At 41.6% G+C, this 24,907-nt stretch overlaps 1 protein-coding gene across 1 annotated transcript in view; it reads right to left on the bottom strand.

The window, feature by feature from the left end:
- Positions 1-3,201: 3,201 nt before the first annotated feature.
- The window catches only part of LOC148111932 (vomeronasal type-2 receptor 26-like), a 42,253-nt gene continuing 20,547 nt past the window's right edge, over positions 3,202-24,907 (bottom strand). The window contains exon 3 of the mRNA XM_087879406.1: positions 3,202-4,115. Within this exon, the coding sequence (XP_087735532.1) occupies positions 3,202-4,115 (914 nt within the window). The remainder of the gene's footprint in view (positions 4,116-24,907) is intronic.

The following is a 24,907-nucleotide window of genomic DNA, read 5'->3' as shown; positions in this document are numbered from 1 at the left end:
AGAATAGAATAGAATAGAATAGAATAAGAAATATTCTAGAAAGAAAAATTTTCTGTTTTTATTCCACAGACTTTGCCTGAGACCTTCCAGGATCTCTATCTGGGCTTGCAACCCCTTCCTCCTGGAAGGCCCAGAGCTGCCAAAGGGGCACCCCTGGCCTCTCCCCACAGCTGGGCCAAAGATTGTGACATCGTAGCCCGTGTCATAGAAGGTCTCCTGGGCTGCTCTGGGTCACCCAAGGGGTTGAGTGCTGAAGGAAAGAGCATTTCCTCACTGAGAATGGCAGGCAATTTCCTACAACGGATGAGAATGAAGAGGAAGTTCTCAAATAGAGGTAGGGTGAAATTAAAAAGAGGCTTATTATAACACTTGACTTTAGCAGTTAGAATAGTAATTACTCAACCCTGTAATGAAAAGGAAGGGAAAGTCTACAAATAGAGGTAGAATACAATTAAAAAACAACACTATCTCCTTAACTTGAGCAGGAAGGGTGAAGAGTTTAGATGCCAGAAGTATCAGCTGGCTCCTAATATTGGGGAATAAAGAACCCAGATCGAACCGTGGCTGAAAAAATGAATGTCTTTAATCGCGGTCAATAAGTTTGTGTTTTTAAAGAAGTCTATTTTTTTCCCCAGTGGTACCAGAAGAGCCGCTGGACTTGGGCTTACGGAGGCACACGGAGGTATATAATATATAGTTCCAACCCATCTATAGGACTAGCTGTAGGATGGAGCAGCAGGCTGATTTGGAAAAGCTTAAGCAGGGTTGGGAGACCACCAGGAAATGCCAGGGGTAGGTTGAGAAGAAGGCAGTGGCCAGCCTATCTTGCTATGAAGAAAAGGTGGGGCTTTAATGACTTTGAGCCAATCAGTAAGTGACTCTGAGTTCTAGTCCCGCCTTAGGCATTCAAGGTGGCTGGGGGCTTTGAGCCAATCAACTGGAGGCCCCGATTTCAGTTCTCAGGGCCCAGCTAGGACTTCAGGGCCAAACTCTATGCTGCCCCCTACAGGCAGTGAGTCTTAGCTGAACCCTGGCAAGAGGGAGGGGCTGTGATGGGGGGAGGGGCTCTCTGTGTCCAGGAGTTTCTCTCCTTTGCTCTCGGATGGGGCTGCTCTACCCCAGAAAGACCCGGGGGGGGGGAACTTGGGGTCCTGGTGGACTCAGGGCTCATGCTGGAAGACGAGGCGGCAGTGGTAACCAGCAGGGCCTTTGCCCAAAATCTGCCCTGCCTTAACATTTTTTAAAAATTAAATATACAATTTAAAAACATTAGACTTGTCTGGTACATACTTTTCTAACCCTTTTTCTTTCGTGTATATTACAATATAATATCATGCATATTCCATATATATTTTTTGAACATTCAATCACACTTCAGTTACATACATATTCCCTTCGTATCTATTCAAGTCCAATTTATTCCTATCTAATATTTCTTAATATTATTTTATTTATTTTTCTCCCCTTTTCTTCACTCTGTTTCTAATTCTCTATCCCTACATTCCTCCTTTTCTCTAGCCATTTATAAAATGTATTCCAGGTTACACAGAATTCCGATTCATCTTTATCTTTGAGCTCCATTGTTAACTTGTCCATTTCTCCACAAGTCAATATTTTGTTAATTATTTCTACCTCCTGTGGGTTCTCTCTGCATTTCCAATTTTGTGCGAATATCACCCTCGCTGCCATTAATATGTGTACCATAAGATATATTTCTTCTCTTTTGTAATTATCCCTTACTATACCCAGAAGGAAGACTTCTGGCATCATATCTATCGTCTTGTTTAAATCTCTTCTAGCCACTGTTTTATTTGGCACCAAAAGTCCTTGGCTTTCGGGCACCCCCACCACATATGATAATCAAAAGACCAGCAGGACCTTTGCCCAAAATCCGCCCTGCCTTAATAGTGACAATGGTTAAGGCATCAGGCTAGGAAGCAAGAGATCCTGAGTTCAAGTCCTGCCTTAGCCCTGAAAGCCTGTTTGCTGACCTCAGGACAGACACTCTCTTTCAGACAAGCCCACCTCACAGGGTGATTGTTGTGGGGAAAAGAGGAAGAGGAAGAAGAGTTGGACATGTTCACCTCCTTTAGTTATTTGAAAAAATAATAAAACACTGGTGGAAAATCTAACAAATATAAAAACCGGCTTTCTTGATTCTGTTTGCATGGAATCTGTCCTAGCCTTGTGCAGATACAGGAATTTCTCTTCTCAGAAGGAGGAAGAGTTCTTTTTTTAATCATCCCTTCCAATTTCACTCACTCCCTTCTTTTGCAGCCTTTGGAGGCACCAGTGGGAGCACCGGACCCCCTTACAGCCCTGGGACACAGAAGATTTCTCTGTTTCTTTTGGAAAGATTCCTTCTCCATTCAGAGTCTGCTTGAGCCCCATCATCCACTTCCCTCCCTGCCTGGGATCAACTGAATTCCTCCATTCAGACAACAGGAAAAAGGGAGTTTGCACAGAGCCTCTGGGTCAGTCTCCATTCTTCCACATGGAAAGGACACTCTGACCCCTCCCCCCCAAGCCAAATTCCCCCTCGGTTTCCGGATACCTCCAGACATCGCTCGGCTGAGCTCACAGCAGGGCCAGGGCGGCTGAGAAATTGGGATGGAAGGGACCACAAACCTTTCCAGCCACAAGAGACTCTTAGACACACAGTCTGTGGCCTCCCACACACTCCTAAACTGTGCCTTTATGTGGCAGTGGGAAGGGATATGGGCTCAATCTCCCAACACTCACCCTGTAGGGCTGCCCCATCAGTTGTCCCTCATGGCAGATGGAAGATTGTGACTCCCACTTCTGACACCAGTTTCTCTGGAATCAAACACAGGAGCCAAAAAACCAATAATCCAGGCTCACTGCAGTTGTTATTTATTCAGTGTCCACTGGAGGAATTCTCCCCAGAAAATAGTGAGAGGAAATCTTACAGACAGAAGGATGCACTCATATTTATACATTCCAGGAAAGGAGGAGAAAATGACAATCATACATATGCATATTTCATTTAATAGATGATGTAAGCATGAATAGTCAGAATTAGAAAGACTCAAGTTACCTCCACAGCCTTGTATTGTTGCTACTCTCAAGAAAGAATTATTGTGTAAACAAAAAGAAACATATCAGTTGCGTTGGGTGAAATGTATTGAGAAATGAGGGCATCAACATTGCTCCATACATTCCTTCTATATTTCTGTCTTGCTAATATGCTTTTATATTTATTCTGCCCGTAAGATGCTCCTTTGTGTTGAGGTCTGGCCTCAGAAGGATAATGTAGCACTTGGGGATGAAGATGCAGCCCAGCAGACCAGCACTGGAGGCCAGGATGGAGAAGACCTGCACAGCCACCATGGATTTCCCTTTGGTGCTCAGGTAGGTGGGCACAAAAGTCACCCAGACACTGCAGAAGACCAGCATGCTGAAGGTGATCAGCTTGGCTTCGTTGAAGGCCCCAGGCAGGTTCCTGGCCAGGAAAGCCACCGTGAAGCAGATGGCAGCCAGGAAGCCCATGTAGCTGAGGGTGACGTAGAACATGACAACGGCCGCTTCGTTGCATTGCAGGATGATCTCTCCAGGCTGGGAGTGGAGGTCAGAGTCAGGGAAGGGGGGAGAAACTCCCAGCCAGATGGAGCAGATGATAATTTGGACAGCAGAAGAAGAAAGGATGATGGAGTTGGCCAAGCTCTTCCCCAACCATCTCTTCGCTCGGTTTCCTGGTTTTGTGGCCAGGAAGGCCAGAACCACCGTGATGGTTTTGGCCAAGAGAGAAGAAACGGCAACTGAGAAGATGATGCTGAAAACCGTTTGTCGGAGAAGGCAAGTGGCTTTTCTTGGTTGACCAATGAAGAGAAGGGGAGACAAGAAGCAAAACAGGAGGGAGACCAGGAGGATGTAGGAGAGGTCCCGGTTGTTGGCTTTGACAAGGGGAGTTTCTCGGTGTTTAATGAAGATGATTAAAACAAGGCCTGTTGTTAGGAAGAAGAGTAGGGCAAAAGAGACCAGGATGATGCCCAGAAGTTCTTCATAAGACAGGAAGGTTATAACTTTGGGGATACATTGGAGTCTGTCCTCATTTGGGTATTTATCATCTGGACACTTGGTGCATTTTTTTGTATCTGAGAAAGCCAAAAAATAATATTTATTTAATATTCTATCCTTCTATCTTTCAACAAAGAATCTTACAAGAAATGCCTTCTTTGGATAACAGCTGATACCAGCGGCATTTTCCAAGAAGTATTTATTAAAGATTTCATTAAAAAGAGTATAAGAAGGATTTTTTTAAAAAAAAATGTAGCCAGATATATTAAATTGAGTGAAATTCTACAGTGTTAATTATTTCCAGTGTAATGTATAGAATCTTCATAGGAACCTACACTATTAGAGGGTTAATAATGAATCATATAATCGTTTTAGGCAAACATCCTGAGTCCTGCCACATGGCAGTTAATATCTGGACTTCACTCCAGATGTTGGAGGATACTGTAGGTATCCTCCAACATCTGGAAGCAATGTGGAATTAAGGAAAAACTTCTAACAGTGAGAGCAATTAACCAGTGGAACAGCTGGCCTCCAGAAGTTGTGGGTGCTTCAACACTGGAGGTCTTTAAGAAGAGACTGGACAGTCACTTGTCTGAAATGGTATAGGGTCTCATACTTGAGCAGGGGGTGGACTAGACCTCCAAGGTCCCTTCCAGCTCTCTTCTGATTGATTGATTGATTGATTGATTGATTGATTGATCTACATGACTGGCAGAATATTTTTGTAATGAGTTCCCCCCATAACTATCCACAGCACCATATTATGGACCTGTGACACCTTCTCAGTGATCCTCAAGGGGAGGATCCAATATACAGTGGATTGCAAGGTCTTTCAGAAGGTGGATCTGAAACAATTCATCAAGTTTCAAAGAACTCAGATGTTCCTAGAAAGGTAAACTTAGCAGCACATATCCAAACTAAAAAGCAAGAGAGATGTTTCCTCTGCTGTTAGTAAAGCTTTCCCAGCCCCTCCTTCCAAGTCTTTTTGATTTACTTCCATTTAGATAAGAAATTGTGCAGGTTAAAAATAAAAAACCCAGGGAGGACTTCCGGTCTGGTGCCATGGCGCCACAGTCAGGAAAATAGCGGGCTCTAACGAGCCTGCGAAAATCCCGACTGACAAACCACTGTCCGATCGGTCTGTGGACCGACCCCGTCTTGCAGGGATGGGGGGTGAAGAGGAGCACCTTGGTGGGCCAAGAGGAACAGGCAAGTTCCTCGGAGGCCAGAGGGAAGCCTCGAAATCAGAAGTGGGGGTAGGCAGCCATGGCGGCTGCCACAAAGCTGCGGCAGACTGGGACAAAGATCGTGCAGGAGGAAAGAAGAAAGAGCAAGTTTCTTGAAGCCGGGTGAGTGACATCAACCCAGGCAAAAAATCAACACAATTATAAGGATTTTAACAAATAAGACCCCAAATTTTAAATAGCGGCTACAGAGCCGTGGGGCTTGAAGATTAAGGGGAAAAAATAAAAATGGAAATAAAGACCCATGACAGACTTTGCTTTAGTAAATTGGATTTGGAAGAACTGGCTTTTAATAACCTAGAAAATTGGATTATTATTTTTTTTACTTGGAATGGATTGGAGAAATGTCTCTTTGGGAGTTTACACCTTTGAAAAGTTAATGAAGCTAATGAAAGACAGACAGATGGTTACATAATTGCCATGGAGTCTGCGGTGACTAAGCAGGAGAGTGGATTAAAGAGATTTCCCTTTCATCTGGAAAAGAAACATTTTAAATGGCTTTTTACTTTGGATTACTTTGAAATTAACATTGGATTTATGGATTCTGGAGATTCCTATTCTGTCCTATTCCTATTCTGATTGTATAAAGAAAGAAGGAATATTTTGGACTTTTTACAATGGAAATTAACAAGCCTAGCCAAAAAAAAAAAGGTGTGGCGTAGGAATAAAAGACAGGAAGCTGATGCATCACACATGGAACAGACATTATAAAAGCATTAAAGTGACATACAGAATTTTAAATTTCAACAGATGGACTTTGAAGTGGAATATTTATGGGCAGATAGGAAAAGGAAGAAACAAAGCAGATAAAATTAAATGTAACTAAACTGAAATGCAATGTTTAAAGGCCTAAAGGTATAAATGATTTTTGGATAAAAACAGGAGGGTTCTTGGAGCAATAAAGATAGAAAATAAGCGATAGTAATTAAAATAGAGGATTGATATATAGCTTGTCAAATAACAAAGAAGAGTATATACTAATGTGAGACAACTTTAAAAAAATTATTTTTTGATGCAATATGTTCTAATTCCAATTTGTCAACAAATGTTAGATTGGTGAATATGTTTGATTAAGGTTTTATTGAATGAAACTATAAGATACACAGACTTTAGCAATACATTGTGATTTAATATATATGCTGGAAATGATGGACATTATGAAATATATTGAGAACTAATTTGAAAAAGTATGCTGGGAAATTGATAAGAAAGAAATAATTATATTGCAAGGGGAAATTAAAATAAGAGATGATGGGTACCAACTAGACAAGAGTTTGAGACTTGGAGGAAATATGTTGGAAATTAGTTAAAATGCTGGAAATCAGCCAAACAATTGCAGGGGAGTTGGAGGAGATTATGCTGGAAACCAGCCAAACAAGAGTGGGAGCCTTGGAGGAGATTATGCTGGAAATCAGCCAAACATAATATGCTGGAAATCAGCCAATAAAATGCTGGAAATCAGCCAAGCAATAGGAGGAGAGTTGGAGGAGATTATGCTGGAAATCAGCCAAACAATGGAGGGAGTTTTGGAGGAGACTATGCTGGAAATCAGCCAACAACGGTGGGGGGTTTGGAGGAGAATATGCTGGAAATCAGCCAAACATAATATGCTGGAAACAGCCAAATAATAGAAGGAGGAATGGAGGAGATTATGCTGGTAATTAGCCTAAATAAAGTATGTTTTTGTGACAAATCTGTGTAACATGAAATGTGTAATAAATGATAAGCGGGATAAAATTAAAGATAAATTGATAAAGTTTAAGAGATCAAGATTTGATGAAAAGGGTCAAGAGACTACAAAATATAGATAGAATCTTGTCTTACAAATTGTAAGAAAAATGGAGTTGTATTGAGTTTGAAATTAAGATTTGAGGTGATATAATTGTAAGGTAAATAATTAGAATAAGAGATTAGAATATTGTTAAAAATTATTTTGACATTGATGGTAAAAGATACAATAAAGACAATGTGGAGAAGAACTAGATATAATCAGGATTGATATATAGATATAAAAATGAGCTAAATTTAATTTGAAATCAAAATTGTATTGTTTATGTTTATTTTATGTTTATGTTTGGAAAAAATAAAAAAAATATTTACAAAAATAAATAAATAAATAAAAAACCCAGGTGAGCTTCAATCTGTCTTTTAACTTGAAGTTTCATGAAAAGGTTCTGGAAGGATCCAGTTCCACAAAGCCTCCCATTTTCCTCCGTGTGACCCACCTTCCTGAGTGGAGAAGGTCCCCTCCGGACAAGGAAGGCAGTCATAGCAGCAAACTGGCTCTTCTTCTCGAGCCCTCTTGACAAATCCAGGATGACAACTTTCCACACATTTGGACTGAGGCAGAGACTGAGCAGAAGAAAAGGAATGCCAAAGAAAATACGTTAGAACTCTCCGTCCATGGAAAATGGAGGTAGAAATGGAGGGAGACAAGTAGCCTCTGGTCTTCATTGGGGTAAACATGAAACCTCTGACTACTTCTAAACAGATGCAGGAGGCAAAACAACTGGCAGGTTCTTCTTTTAGTTCCTCCCTTTTGCTTTCAGAATTTAACATTACAATAAAGTACTTTTCCAGTTAATAAAGTCTAGAGAGATGGAATTGATTTTTTTAAGTATGATGATATATTCTTATTAAAACAGAGAACAAAGTTTACTGTAAAAATTTGAGGAAGCTTTTATTCCATTAGATTTTTTTTAATGTAGAGTAAAACTGTTGGAGAAAGAAACCTCTGACAAGTAAGTCTTGAAAGGTTTCCATAAAAGATGGCAAAGTCACTCCACTTAGGTCCCGTCTCTTGAAGAGCTTCCATGAGATGACACCACCTGGCATGGGAGGCCAACCACCCTGGAGACTCCGGGCTTTGCCCCAATGGTGAAATGTAAAAATTGTTGTGACTGGTTCTGTGGGCGTGGCTTGGAGGGTCATGTGACTGGGTGGGCTTGGCCAACTTTTTTTTTTTTTTTACTTTTTTAAAGCATTTTTTTTACTACCAGTTTGGGCGAATAGGTAGTAAAAAAATGCTTTAAAAAGTAAAAAACAAAAGGTTCCGATGATCACAGCTGTGCTGCATGATTGTTGGAACCTTTTTTTACCTTTTAAAAGTATTTTTTACTACCGGTTTGCCTAAACCAGAGCAAACCGGTAGCATTTCACCCCTTCTTTGCCCACTTGAAATGGGACCTCAGGCTTTGGAAAACCGAGAAAAGACACCAAAATTTCTCCCACCTTATTGAGCAAATTTATCTGTGAAAGAGCATCTTGGATGATAGTAAGTCTCTGTCTTTTAATATGCGCCAAAATCTCTCTCCTGATATCCTCCTTGGGGAGAACCAAGAAGATTTTGATGACCAAATCTGCCTTTATTTCTCCATTTTGGTCCAAGTACAGTTTTCTCTCACAAATATTCCAAAATTGATTCTTCTCCAGAAAGGGATGAAACTAGAATGGGAACATCCAGGAATTTGAAAGGTAGAAAACTTTGTTTTTTATCCCACATAGAATCTTTCTTCGACAATTGTCTAATCTCCAAATACTGCCATTATCTTCAAAAGTGAATGAAAATGTTTGAGAAAGATTCGTTCATCGTATACTGACAAAATATAGAGAAAATATAAGTGACACAATTGGTCAATTATAGGGAACATTCTAGAGCAGATGACAAATAAAATGAACAGAGGGGAAAAAAGATGATTCACAAACTCTTTGAAAACAGGAGGTTGATTCCCAGAAAGCATGGGTTGATCAAGAAGAAAGTAGTCAGGCTAATCTTCTCCCTGGTCATCCTGATGGAAAACACCTCCAGATGGAGAGTGGCTGGCTCTGGAGAATTTGATCGCTGAAGAGGGAGCCGGGCTTAGAGAGGGGAGAGGCACTACCGATCAGTGCTTAGTTCTTCATTAACTGATGGAAAAATACATATCAAATAGACCTGCATCATTCTACGCCTGCTTCATAGATCTCAAGGCAGCCTTTGATACGGTTCCCAGGACTAAGCTATGGGAGAAGCTGGAAGCTGCCTCAATTGACCACAGGCTTCTTCATCTCTTACCTGCCCTACATACTAAGACATCCCTCAAGGTGAGGTGTGATATGCAGGGATCCCTCTCGAAGTCAGTTAAAACTCAAAAGGGGGTTAAACGGGGGCATTTTGGCCCCCCCTGCTTTTCAACTTTTACATAACTGGCATGGAAAAATGGCTAAACAAACCAAATCAACCCCCCCCCCCAAAAAAAATAGGTGACCGAAGCATCGCCCTCCTGCTCTATGCAGATGCCCCTGTGATCCTCTCCAGGACACCAGAGGGCCTTAAAAGAGCCTTGCGAGCCCTTCTCCAGCACTGCAATTACAATCAACAGGGCATCAATGATGAGAAAACAAAGATCAAAAAGGCCAAAACTTGATTCCTGGTATCTAAATGGCCACAAAATAGAGCAGGGAAGCCCCTTCAAATCCCTGGGGGTGGTCATTCAGGCCAAGGGTTCAAGAGAGATGCAGCTGCCCTGCGCCAACGATCAGCCAGCACCATTCTTCATTGTTTCCGCACAAAGGGAGGCTACTATGTCCCTGCTGCTCTTAAGCTTTTTGTGCCCAAGTCGCTAGCACAGCTCCTTTATGGGACGTTGCTCGGACTGTCAGCTTCATGTTTTACATCATTAGAAGTAGTTCAATCCAAATTCACCAAATCAATTCTCCAGATGCCACGTTGTCTCTCAAATGCACTTCTGCGCCTGGAGACAGGATTGACAGAAGCCGAAGGAAGAATCTGTATAGCTGTTGTGGCCCACCAGAGGCCAGTGGAGCTGGCAGCAGATTCGGACAGTGAGGAGGTTGGGGAGGGACATGGGCCAGTTCTGGAGTCTGGGGGAGCCTCTGATGAGGGCTCTGTGGTAGTGCGCACACATTTGCGAACCGGTAGGGAAGGTAAGTGAATTTCACCCCTGGATTCTCCCCTCTTCTCTGATCCTTCCCTAGGAAGCCTCTCTTCTCCTCATCCCAAAAGTCATTCTCACCCATCATTGCACTTCCTAAATGGATTATGGGAACTCTGGTGATATCACTGGATTTCAGTAACGGACTCACAAACAATTGTGCGATGTGATTAGAAAACTGAGGGGCGGATGGTATGATAACTAAGTGGATAAAAACTGTCTTTAAAATGATACTCAATAATTTTTAATCTTTTTAAATTTTTCCTATGACACCTGAAGGTTATGTTTCTTTACTTGATTGATTAGTCCATGGGCCAAATCAAAGTGCAGAGTTCCAAACACAAACTATTACTAAAATCCAATAAAAACAACTTAAAATGAGATTGGAATAGAATACAATAATATATGGATAAATAAAATACGATAAAATTATATTTCAATATCACCCTTCAGCCTACCCCAATCAGCCCCACATATGCCGATCTCAACTGAGCCATTTTGTTCAATACTGAGTTGTATTAAATGTTTTTTTCAAATTCTAGCTGCAGATAAGGTGAGTCATTTTAATATGGGATTCCCAATGGGTCCTTCTTTTGGTATATGCGCACAATCACTCATGCGCTCGTCACCTCCTGGATCGACTACTGCAATGCTCTTTACATGGGGCTGCCCTTGAAGATCACCCGGAGGCTTCAGCTGGTGCAGAATGCGGCCGCGCGGGTAGTGATGGGAGTGTCCCAACACTCTCATGTTACACCCCTCCTGCGCGACCTGCATTGGCTCTCGGTTGCCCTCCGGGTGAGATTCAAGGTGCTGGTAATTACCTATAAAGCCCTACATGGCTTAGGCCCGGGGTACCTGGCAGACCATCTGTGGCCAGCGACAGCTCCCCATCACCCGGTGCGCTCTCACAGGGAGGGCCTCCTTGGGGTCCCGTCGGCCAGACAGTGTCGGCTGGCGACTCCCAGGGAGCAGGCCTTCTCTGTGGGAGTGCCTACTCCGGATGGCCCCTGACCTTTGCTCTTTCTGCCGTGACTCAAAACATGGCTATTTGGCCTGGCCGGATTGGACTGAAGGGCTTTTTAAAGGGGATTGTATTGGTTTTTATATTTGAATACTGAATTTTTATGTGTTTTTTATCGTTGTGAACCTCCCTGAGTCCTTTGGGAGAGAGGACGGCATACAAGTTTAATAAAATAAATAAATAAATAAATAAATAAATAAATAAATAAATAAATAAATAAATAAATAAATAAGGACCAAGGTACCTGCCTCTCACCCTCTTATGCAGGCAGCAATCAAATAGGATGTGAGCCAGGACTTCTGCCTCTGCCACTCTGCCAATGCAGAGACCTCCATTATAAGGTCTAGAGTGGCATCTCCCATATCTGACCATTGTGTCCAGCTGTTTGAATCTCGCTCGCGTAAATCTCTCCCTAAGATGTTTTTGGCAGTTGTAACTTTAAATAGTTGTCTAGTTGAAAAGTAGGTTTGTATTTGCTCAGCCATTTCAACTTACCCACCTTACTAAGAATAGCCATGTCATTTTGTGCTTCTACATCCTTAATTCTTTGGGCAGCTGTTTTTTTGAATTGTTCTCCTGTTACGCAAGAGACAGGAAGGCCACAGCTACTTCCACAATTAATCAGTTTAGTGATCCAAGAGGTTTGTGATTGTGAGTTTATCTGCTCTAGTAAGCATAACTTGGGGAGTCTATCAGTCTCCATTTCATTGACTTTGTGCCAGTGGTTATATGCTTTGATCTTGGATAGTGGATGAATTGTATGCATTCCCAATTCAGCTCTAACTGCTGCAGCAGATGTCCTTAGATCTACCCCCACAATACAGCTCAGGTGCTGGGACTGTGTTTGTTCTAGTACTGTGGTTGAGTAGAAATCCCAAACTTCTGCTCCATAAAGAGCATAGGGGTAACTTTTATATCAGGGGTGAAATGCTCCCGGTTCGGACCGGATCGCCCGATCCGGTAGCGATGGAGGCGGGTGGTTTGGAGAACCGGTAGCAAAAATCCCTGCCCCCCCCGCCATGCCCAACTGAGCCACACAATCATCAGAGACTTTTTGTTTTCTTTTAAAAGCATTTTTTCTACAACCTCTTCGGCCAAAAAATGCTTTTAAAAGTAAAAAAACAAAGCCTCTGTTGATCGCATGGCTCAGCTGGGATCTTCAAAGGCTTTTTAAAGAAAAAAAACCTTTTTTTTCTTTTAAATGCCTCTGACGATCCAAGATGAGTTGCCTGATTGGGAGAGGTTTTTTTTAAAAGCCTCTGCCGATCAGGCAACTTAGCTGGCATCGTCAGAGCCCTTTGAAAGCATTTTTTTACACCGAAGAGGTTGTAGAAAAAATAAAAGTAAAAAAAAAAAAAATCAGCCACGCCCACCCAGTCACATTAGCCCCTCCAAGCCACACCCACAGAACCTGTAGTAACAAATTTTAGATTTCACCACTGCTTTATATACTTTAATTAATGGGCCAGGGATTGAAGGTTAGGGATAACTTTTTGCTATTGGACATCAATTTTTCTATGTTATTATTAATACAGTCAAGTTGATAAATCCCCTTCACGCAAGATTTGATCTAAGATGTAGATCCTAGAGTAAGCTAATTTGATGTGATTTAATGTGAGAGATAAGTCCTCTCGGGATTAGCTGTGACCATTGATTGGTTATCAGCTTGTAAGTTTGAACTGACCAATCATGCCACAGTAACTGATTTCGAGTTTTCCCAGGCTTTTCCAACGGACATTCTTGAAGTATATAAGTATATAAGTATGAAGTATATCTCACAGAACAGATGGCTGAAGAAATGGATTCTTTCAAGAAGATTGAGGGAGATTGGGGAATGGACTTGTCATATTTAACTGGGAAACAAATCTTAAGAGTCATCGTGTTTCAATTTACAGGAGGTCCTGTGACTTTGGGGAATGGAAAGCAGTTGCTGGGAAAGATCCTAATTAAAGTTTTAAGGAAATGAATTATTATTAAGCATCAAACAAAGATATTGAATCATGAACAGATTCAGGATGGATCAGAGATAATGATTGTGGTGGTTTGTGGTACATAATAACCCCCTGCAAATTGTCTGAGAGTTAAATATAATAGCAGATAACAAGACAGTTTTGAAGTTTTGAAATTTAATTTTTTTTATTGCCTGTTAACTACATTTTTTATATACAGCAGACAGATGACAAGTCAAGTGGTTGCAAATATATCGGTAGAAGTTTATAATTGTGGGCCTATTTTGCAAGGGGGAGAAATGTACATCTGTCAGTATTCAACTGGGGAACAATATATGCGTATGTGGTTTCATCTGTTTTTAGTGTACAATTTTTTTAAAAAATGTTTCATTTATTTATTTATTTTAATTTAATTTAATTTATATGCCGCCCTTCTCCGGAGACTCAGGGCGCCTTACAATGCGTTAAGCAATAGCCTTCATACTTTTGTATATATCTGCTTAGTAGGGCTTTGCCCCCCCCCCACCCCCAAGTGGTGTTCTTTTTTATACAAAGTCAGCTTATTGGCCCCACAATCTGGGTCCTCATTTTACCTACCTTGAAAGGATGGAAGGCTGAGTCAACCTTGAGCCTGGTGAGATTCGAACTTACAGTAATTGCAAACAGCTGGTGTCACTTTAACACCACTTTAAGCTGCTGCGCCACCAAGGCTCTTACTGACTTTGTAATAGTTTCATTTTTTTAAGTTTGTATTTTACCTTTTTGAATAAAAAAAAATTTAATGGGAGGAATATCAAGTTTCAGGAAACAATATTTATCATCAGCACAAACAGAAGGGTGCATATGTAAAAAGCAGTAGAAAAATCTCTGATTTTTAGCAACTAGGACTTGACTAACAGTCTCATATAAGAACATGAATGATGGACTGGAAGAAAGATGAGGGACACCAAACTTCAAATGTATGTTTGTGAAAATGATCTCAAAATTATAGTTGCCGTATTTTTTGGAATATAAAATGCACCAGAGTATAAAATGCACCTACCTTTTTTGGTGAGGAAAAGAAGACAAAGAAATCTCCCTCTGCCTCTGAGCAATTTTGCCTCGTTGCAGCAAACAGCAAACAGTCTGCTTTACTTTCATTTTCGTTTTCAGCATAGCTTGACTAGCACAAGGGGAAAAAATCTGCTCCAGCAATTTACCTCTTTGAAGCAAGCAGCAGAGCCCTGCGCAAAACAGCTGAGAGCAAAACAGCTGAGAGTCAGGAGGCCGATCCAATCAACTTGTGCTAAATAGGCTGTGCTGAAGCTGAAAGGAGCTGTTTTTTCATGCTATTTGCTTGCAAGGAGGCAGAGGTCAAATGGTGGGGGCCAGTGGATGGGAAGGGCTATATTCCGTGTATAAGACACACTTAAATTTTCACCCCCTTTGGGGGGGGAAGGTGCATCTTATACACTGAAAAATATGGTAACTGGAAACAGAGTCACCAAGGGAGATGTTCATGGAAAGAAGGCAAATGCAGCGATAAGAATCTCAGAAAGTGAAAGTTCTGGTTTGGGGAGACCCCAACTCAAGGACCAGGTCCCCTTGCAGGCACGAGAATTTGCTATTTTAGAGCTGAGCCAGTGAAGCAGAGAATTTCAGTCTCCTCTTCATGGATTGTCTGAATGCAAAGACTGAGCAGCCATCAGTCAGAGAAGCTTTAACTGGGATTCCTGCAGAGAGGAGGGGTTGGGCTAGATGGTCTCAGGGTCCCCTCCAAATTTATGCAGGTTGTCATGCCACAACATGTATCTATTGTGCTGTTGTTGCTCTAGCCCCACCTAGTGGCCGGGGGCAGATAAGCCTAACTGTATGGTCTGAAGCCAGACTCCCTTTTCTCTCAGCCTTTGGAGGAGATGGAAGCAGCCGGTTTGACCGAGACACATGGTCATCCAGAGACGGCCTCCTTCCCTCACACGGAGCATCCCTGGAGAGGTTCCAGCTGCTTCTTTGTTGGCTGTTAGTTAATGCTGCCTATCTCCTATTTCTATTTGATTCTCACTCTTTGCATTTCCTCAGTTTCTCCATGCCCTCTTCTCCCAATGAAACACCCAGATCCACTCCAGGCTCCCTTTCACTGGAGGAGAAGAGGGGGGTTTAGCTGCCTGTTGAGCTGCACACAGACCCACCTGCAGTGGGGACGGAACAAAGGGGAAATTCCACCATGCTCATCACAAACCCACAAATACAGGAATTCATTTAAAAAAGAATACAGCATTTTCAAATGAGCAGTGTGTAATATTAAAATGCCATAGTATCTACTCTTTGGAGCCATTATTCCCTGAGTAATTGAATTGGACAGATCTCTTGAGTTGGTTCCCCTCCTTCTCCTCTGGATTCCTCCTCCAAAGGATCTAAGATTGATGGATCCATATCGGGACACCCATACCTGCCACGGCTGTAGCCTTGGAGACCCCGAAGTCTTTTCTCCCTCCTTCCTTCTCCTCCTCGATCTGGAGGAATAAGCGGCATTCAAGGCCTGGGCCAGAGTCTGAATGATACTGTAACATTTATCGTGATTTGGGATCTGGATCCTGTTCCTTTTCTCCCGGGTCTCCAGTGGAGCATTCTGGGTGCATCTTCTGCGGCCTTTGACAGAAAAGACGTTCTTTGAAAGAGAACATTGGAAATAATGATCTTGAAACTTTTCTTCTACAAAGAAATGGGGTTCAAAGGCAGAATCCTTTGGCCTTTCTTTGGCCAGATGACTAAAGTTCAAAATACTATGGATGTATTTGAGAAGTCTGCGCTTGTTTATTTTATACCCTATAAAATTTGTGAAGATCCAGACTTTCCCTTCAATGGGTCCTGGCAGACACATAAATGTTAAATGGAAAGGAAGGATTCTCTCCCAAATGGAATCAAATTCTATGAAGTGAACAAAGACGTTGACTTGTCTCCACTTAGAGAGGGAGTCCCTGAGGTATGCTGTATAACCAGTTGTTGAGAACAGTTGTGATATAACCACACAAATTCCACTCCTGACAAGCACAGGAGGAAAAATCCTCATGAAATTCTCTCCCTTCTCTGTGTCTGAAGCAAAGAGGCCAATCAAGGTCCATCTGAAATGGAGGAGCAGCTGGACAATTGCTGGGTACTGGAATCCTTCTTTGGGATTCATCCGGTGGAAAAAAGGGAATTGACTTTTATCACTCAGAGCCTCTGAAACAATTGTATGACTGATCTGAAAAAGCAATGAAGAATGCTGTTATATTTGGGATCAGATCAAGTCCAAAATATTAGATTTTAATAAATCCAACCTGGTTCTCATGAATGTATTAGAATAGTTTGTTAATTAGACATTGTTTAAAATATTAAAGGCAGACTATTAGCAAGATTGTATGATAAAAGTGGAAAATAATAAGCAAATTAAAAAACAATAAAATTGTAAATCATATTACTGTATCACCCCTACAATTTATCACAATTAGATTAACATATGAAAATGCCAACTGGAGTATTCTATTTCAACTAACAGCCTATTATAATTTTCGAGGATTGCTGCATCTTTTTTTGCTTCTGTATCCCAGATTCTTTCTGGAGGAAATTTTTTATCTTCTTTCTCCAGTTATACAAGAAACAGGCAGACCTCAAAGATTTGTCAGTTGCATAATCCAAGTTTGGTCTTTAATTGAACTTTTCTCTGTTCCAACAGCCACAATTTTCAGAGTCTCTCAGTTTCCATAGATTAAATTTTATGCCAACGCCCATATTTTCTGAATTCAGACAAAGCAGAAATTGTGTAAATTCCCAAATCAGCTCTGAGGGCAGCAGCTGCAGTCCTTTTGTCCACCCCAAGATCCTCCTCAGAGGCTGAGATTGGGTTGGTTCTGCTGGTGGTTTCTCTCTGGAGCCCCAAACATCAGATTGATGTAAGAACATGGGGGGAAACTGGGCCTCAGATACTTTAATCATTGGGGCTGAGGAAGCTGGAGAGCTATGAGGTTTTCATTTAAGCACCACTTTCACTCCTGCCCTTTCTCTAACTGAGCTCCTTGGATGATGAGGGAGCCAAGATTCAGGCTCAGAGAAAACAACCCCAGGTAAGGAAAGGTGTTAGTTGCTTTACTGGATTACCCTCAAATAGGCATCTATGGCAGGGGTGAAATGCTCCCGGTTCAGACCGGCTCGGGCGAGTAGGTAGCGATGATGGCTGGTGGTTTGGAGAACCGGTAGAAATGGTACCTTTTGGGTGCTTGCTTTCCCTGACAGCCAGCCGTGGGAGAAAGGTGAGCAGTAGGAGTCGGGGAATGGTGCAAACCCCGACTCCGGGGAATGGGGCGAGTGGGTGGAGCCGCGAGAGAAAGGTAAGGACACGCTGGCAGAATAGAAATTTATAAAGTTTTCCTACCGGGTTCTGCCCCGCCCACTCTGTCACAGGACACCCCCTCCACCAAGCCACGCCCACAGAACTGGTAGGGAAAAAATTTAGATTTCACTCTTGATCTATGGCTATGATGTTGTTTTCCAAAGACCATCACTTTTGAACTTGATTTATAAATTATCAGATAATTATTATGACAAAAGAATCCAAGTCTTCTTCACAGGGTATACAGTCTAATATTTAAATGTGAGAATATCACATTTGTGAGAGGAGAAACCTCTCAGCATATTGCTGCAACTAATTGATTGATTAGTTTGAATAGTTTGGATGGACCAATCAGAGCACAGCTTCCTGGCTCTGAGTTTCCTGCACTTTCCAATGGTCAGTTGATGAGCATATAAGCAGCAGCAGCAGCAGCTCACTTACAAGCGAGAAAGCAGAAGAAGGAGGACAGAAGAAGAGAACCCACAACTATGGGAACTCTGAACAGCTGAGAACCTCCAGAGCTGAAGTCACTACAATGAGCTGAGTCACTGCCTTGCTCCTGAGAACACTGACAAACAACCCAGAGAGCCTCCCACGTTTGGGAAGAAGATTAGAGCTAATGGACTTTGCTGAGAGGAGAATCTTTTTAGGCTGTTGATGCCTTCTTGTAGGTTATGTTTTTATGTGCTTTTATTATTAAACCAGTTACTTTTTAAAGACTCCTCTCTCAACTTGCATGCTTTAGTGTGTTTGTGTGCATATCGGGCCACTGTCCATTTGAACCCAGAACCTCCTTCACAACATTATCAGTGTAAATCAGTGTGTTCCAATAGGAATTTAGCATGCTAAAAATGAGTATGTATAACAGAACTTAAAACAGAATAAATGGGTTGGAAGGGACCTTGGAGGTCTTCTAGTCCAACCCCCTGCTCAAGCAGGAGACCCTATACAATATAGACTGGGTGAAACCAGGCATAATAGCAGTAACTAGGAGAGGATCCTGGAGTCTTAGAGGACAACCACTTAAATATGAGTGACGAGTGTGCAGCAACAGCCAAAAAAGCCAATGCAATCCTAAACTGCATTAACGGAGGGATACAATCAAGCTCAAGAGAGGTACTAATACCACCCTATAAAGCCTTAGTAAAACCACACCTAGAATCCTGCATCCAGTTTTGGTCACCACACTATAAAAAAGATGTTGAGACTCCAGAAAAAGTGCAGAGAAGAGCAACCAAGAGGATTAGGGGACTGGAGGCTAAAACATACAATGAACGGTTGCAGGAACTGGACATGGCTGGTCTAGTGAAGAGAAGGACCAGGGGAGACATGATAGCAGTCTTCCAATATTTGAAGGGCTGCCACAGAGAGGAGGGGGTCAAGCTGTTTTCCAAAGCACCCAAAGGCCGGACAAGGAATAATGGATGGAAACTGAACAAGGAGAGATTCAACCTGGAAATAAAGAGATAAAGTTGCCTTCAGAAGTTGTGGGAGCTTCATCACTGGAAGCTTTCAAGAAGAGACTGGACCGTCATCTGTCAGAAATGGTGTAGGGTCTGCTTGGACTAGATGACCTACAAGGTCCCTTCCAACTCTGTTAATCTGTATCTATCTATACTATTCCAGACAAGTGGCTGTCCAGTCTCTTCTTAAGAGCCTCCAGTGATGGACCATCCATAATTTCTGAAGGGGAGACATTCCATTTCTCATCATTAGGAAATTTCTCCTTAGTTCTAGGTTGTTTCTCTCCTTGATTAGTTTCCCTCCATTGTTTCTTGTCTTGCTTTCTAGAACTTTGGAAACTAGGTGGACCTCCTCTTCTCTGTGGCAGCCCCCCCAATATTGGTACATTGCTATGATGTCACCCCAGTCCTTTTCACTACACTAGATATAACCAATTCCTGCAACTGTTCCTCATATGTTTTAGTCTCCAGGCTCTTAATCATCTTTTCTGCACACTTTCCAGAGTCTCTACATCATTTTATAATATGGTGGCCAAAACTGGATGCACTATTTCAAGTGTTGTCTTACCAAGACATTATAAAGCAATACCAATACTTCATATGATCTTGATTTTATCCCTCTGTTAATGCAGCCTAGGACTGAATTAGCTTTTTTGGCTGCTGCCACACATGGCTCATATTTAGGTGATTGTCCATTGGGACTCCAAGATCCCTTTCACAGTTACTGCTATTGAGCCAGGTTTCATCTAATCTGGACATTTGGTTTTTCTAGCCTAAGTGTAAAACATTACTTTTCTCTACAATGAATTTCATTTAGTTAAATAGGCCCAGGATTCAAGTGTATCTAGATCTATCTGGATCTTGAGCCTATTTTGATGTTGGCTATTCCTGCCACTTTAGTGTAATGTGCAAATTTGTTGATTTCCCCATTTCTCCCCTCATCCAAATCATTCATGAAGATGTTGAAGAGAATTGGGCCTAAAATGGAACCTTGGGGTCCCCCACTGCTTGTTTCCCTCCATGCAGACGTAGTTCCATTGAGGACCACAGGCTGAGCCCATCTAGGGGTGATGCTGCCTATCCCACATATTTTCAGCTTTCCGAGAAATAGGTTGTGGTTTACTTTGTCAAATCCTTTCTGAAATCCAAGTACTGTATATTACATACACTGCATTTCATTGGTCCACTTATTTAGTCATTTTTGTCAAAAAATAAGATTTATTAATGATCTTTTTTTTATCCTTCATTACTCCTAATAAGTCATTCATATTTACACTGAATAAGAAGGGTTTAAATATGCACTCCTTCTCTTCCCCCTTGATAAGCATGGATCCTTCTTCTCGTGGCTCCATTGAGCCCAAACCTCCCTCTCAAACAAGGGCTTGGATCAGGGCCAACAGGCTGAGCTCCATTTTGAGGGCAAAACATTTTCTCCATCATAATTTTCTCTTTATTGAGTCAAATGCTGCACTAACATCTAGAAAGCCTGCAAAGTGCTGATATTAGATTTTTAACTTGTGCATTATTCCTTATAAAATCTATATAGCTTTTCACTCTAGCTAAAACCTTCTGGTTCTTCTGCAAAGAATGCATTTTTCTCAAGTTTAACTAAGAGGATCATGGCATAAATTTTAGCCACAATATCTGCTTGTCTATTTGGCCTATAATTGCTAGAGTAATTTTTATTCCACTTTTTAGATGGATAAAATGCTACTATTGCCAGCTTCAATCCGACTGGATATGGCAGACATTATTTATCTGTGAAAATGAAGATGCTAATAGAGGCCTCAACAACCAGGGATATTTTTTGATCAGTTAAATAGTTAGTAGAAAGTTTTCTCCAGGGAATGTATTGCTTGCATTTCAGGCCTTTTATGATTAATCTCAAGATGAACATAATGGGGTAAAATACTGACATTTTTGCTAATATGGAGAAAAGCAGTTCTTGAATTCCATGGAGAAGACATGATTGCATCTATTGCTCACCCACCACCACCTGCCCTTCACTTTACCAGAGGGAGAAAAACACACACAAACGTGTGGGACTTTGTAGGTGCCTCCTAATGTTGACATCTGGATGGAGAGATCTCTGTCAGCTCCATCAAGAAGAGCCAGAAGGTTCTCCTTCCTTCCACAGCCGTAGTTGGGGACATTGGCTTCTCCAGTGGAGAGCATGTCCAGCAAGGCATCTGAAGTGTGGAAAGTGCTCAAATAGTTGTTATGGATCTTGTAGCCAAGTGTGAGATTGTTCAGGAGATGGGAATTCTTGTTGACCATTTGAATGTTGAAAATGAACCGTAAGCCATATGAAAACCAATAAAGATTCCTATTGTTAAAACATGTTATTATAATCAAAAGCAACAATAAATACTGATTTTAATATATAATCCTCCACAAGCCTACAGAGCCTTAAACCAACATTGATCCAAAAGCAATGATCAGTTACACAAATATGGAAATGGTCTGAGGTATGGCAACTACAACTGATTCCACCACTACTTTAAATTCATTATTCAAGTGATAAATTAAGGATTGAACTGAGAGAGAAAAATAATCTGCACCCTTTTTAGCTTTTTTTCAGACCTCTTTTTGGATTTGAGTCTCTTTCACAAAATCAGACCAAAGAGAGAAGCCATGGAAATCAAAATCATTCAGGAAATTAGACATATTCCCCAATATAGGAATAAATGAAAAATAAGAAACAGAAAAGAAGGAGAGGGTTAGAATGGAGGGAGTGTAACTCCATCACCCTGAATGACTTACGGATCATGGAAAACAAACTGAAGAGAAGGAGCCACGTTGAAAAGCAACTTTGTATGCAATATTTCATTTCCAGTGAGGACTATACCAATGAGATGGTCTCCTGGGCTGTGATAGCTCTTTGGTTGTTTTCCATCCTGGTTCTCCAAACTCAGCAGGCATTTGATTCTCAGCTTCCCAGAGACTGGATGGGACAAAAGCAGCATCAGAAGCAGAAGCAGTAGATCCATAATTCATGGCGTGAATCAATGAATCCCTTTCCTGTTTCTAAAGAAGAATTGGAAGAATCAAAGGACTCTCACAAGGTGGAATATGATCCAGTTGCTTTTTCTCAACACAGAGAAACCCTCAGCTTCATCTGGAAAGGAGAGAGACGTAAATTCAAGAGCACAGACTCTGCCTGTCCCAAACCTCCATATTTCTCTGCCCAAAGTCTCCCCTGGAGGATTCGGCCAAAGAGCAGAGCTGAAACTTTTACCATAATTCTCCCTCTCAGGAGGGATCCCTGGATAATTCAGCTAGTTCTTGCAGTCAGAGATTGTTGGGAAATTCTCTGGAGGGAAATGAAAGGGAAATAATCCTCATATGAGTCATAATAACAGGGGCAGAGATGGAATTATATCCGTCATCTAGAATTGAGAGGTTTGGGAGCTCCATGCAGGGAATACACGGCACCTGTGGCTGAAGAAAAAATAAATGTGATATTTGTTCGTATAGTGAAGAAAGAAAAAACCCGGGGGGGGGGCAGTTAATGCCAGAGCATGTCACAGATCTGAAATAGCTGCCTGCTGAGTTTGAGCCAAAATTTACTTTATTTTGAAAGCTAATGCTCAAGGGCATCGCACAAAAGGACTGATGCAATAGTGTGGCCAGACCAACTTTAGTAAAAAAAAAAAAAAAAAAAACTAACTAGAAAAAACAACAACAACAAGTGAAAAGAGATGAAGAAATCAAGGCTGCCTCACCGGAAGGAAGGAAGGGAGGGAGGGAAACTTTAATGAAACTTTAATGAAAAAGTAGTTATCGGAACTTTGCATAGTTGAAAAAACACACAGAGAGACAGAAACACAGAGAGGTTAGAAAAAAGCCAAGTGGAAAGAGATGGAGAAATCAAGGCTGCCTCACCGGAAGGAAGGGAGGGAGGGAGGGAAGGAGAGAGAGAGAGAAAATTACGAGGCTCACCCTGAGAAGCAGGCGGCGTTCCTCTTTTTGGATGCCCAGAAAGCCTTTGATAGGGTCAATTGGAATGATCTTATATCACAATTGAAATATATGGAGGCTGGCGATCATTTCATGAATGCAATCCAGGCAATTTATAGTCAACACAAGGCCAAGATTTTGGTCAATGGAGAAGAGTCGGAGGAGGTGACGATAGCGAAGGGAACGAGACAAGGCTGCCCACTCTCCCCATTGCTGTTTATATTCACGCTAGAACCGTTGCTTAGGTCAATAAGACAAGAGGTGAGCATAAGAGGACTGAAGATCAGAGAACAAGAATACAAGGTCCAGGCGTTTGCGGACGACCTGGTCTTTGTTCTGGAAGAGCCATTAACCTCTGGAGGGCGACTTATTGACATAATACAGAAATTTGGTGAGGTGGCTGGATTACAAATAAATAGGAAAAAAAACAAATATTATAGTTAAAAACATGACGGAAATACAAAAATTAGAATTACAAAACACTTTGGGCCTCCAGGTAGTTCGTAAAGTCAAATATTTAGGGATTTGGCTGTCTGATAGATGCTCCTCAATAAAGGCGGATAACTACCTAAAATTAAGCAACTAGACAAAGATTTGGAGAAATGGGGCAAGATACAATTGTCATTTATGGGACAGATAGCCTTAATTAAGACCCACGTAATGCCCAGAATGGTATTTCTCCTTCAAAAGGCCCCAGTTAGACTAAATAAAACCTTTTTTAGGAACCTGGACAGGGCTACAAATAGATTTATTTGGCAGGGCAAGAAGCCTCGAATTAAGTTGAAAACAGTGCAGAAACCGAAAGAACAAGGCGGGTTGGGGGTCCCAAATTGGAAGTACTACTATAATTTGGCGGTTTTGGTTTGGATCTGTGAGTGGATTACACTACAGAGGAGACGTCTGTTAGCAATCGAAGGTCATGATCTCCACCAGGGGTGGCATGCCCACCTATGGTGGGAGAGAGGCAAACCCCCAGCATATTTTACGAAACATCACCTGCGAGGAATCCTGATTGAGAGTTGGATGGAAATTAGGAAAACATATTATAATAAGGTACCACTCTGGGTTTCACCTGTGGAAGCTGTGATCTATCCGAGTCTGTATAATCCAGAGAAAAAAATTGACTTATAAAGAAATATTAGATATGAATGGGAAGTTAAAAACTAAATTGTTACTTCAGAAACAAGGAGTGAACCTAGATTGGTGGACTTACATGCAAATTAGCAGTAAGTATATGAGAGATAGACAGAGACTAGGGATTAGCCGAGAGGTGCAGATTTTGGATAGAATATTATTGGGGGTGGATGAAAAGGTGTTATCTAAATGTTATAAATTCTTTATGGCTATGGAGGTAGGTGAGGAAGGTGCGAAGACTTCGGTTCATGCCTGGGAGAAGAATTTAGGTTATTCAATAGAGCCTGAGAGGTGGAACGAAATCTGGACTAAGAATATGAAACTAACCCGATCAATAGGATATAAAGAAAATATATATAAAATGGCATATCGATGGCATTTACCGCCGGCCAGACTCGCCAAAATGTTCCCTGGAACACCGTCAGTCTGTTGGAAATGTGGCGTTAAAGAAGGCACATATTTCCACCTATGGTGGACCTGTCGAGAGGCAATGAAATTTTTGAAGAATATTCTGAAGTGGCTTAATGAGATGCTGGGGCAACATATACAATTGCGTCCTGAGGTATTTTTATTAGGGATAAGACCCGAAAATGTTAACAGAACACCATGGTACCTGCTGCTGCATATAAAAACAGCTGCAAGATTGGCATGGGCCCAATACTGGAAGATGGAGGTCAGCCCACCCGAACAAGTAGTAATTCAGAAAATAATGAATTGTGCGGAATCACATCGGCTTACTATGTTACTGAAAGGACGGGGGGACACAGATTATTATATATCTTGGAATCAATGGTATAATTGGATGTCAAATCG

This window comes from Pantherophis guttatus, chromosome 15 (assembly GCF_059756535.1).
Source record: "Pantherophis guttatus breed Tessera chromosome 15, ASM5975653v1, whole genome shotgun sequence".
NCBI lineage: Eukaryota > Metazoa > Chordata > Lepidosauria > Squamata > Colubridae > Pantherophis > Pantherophis guttatus.
Note: the sequence above shows the minus strand (reverse complement) of the source record. Positions and strands in the feature narration are given on the sequence as shown.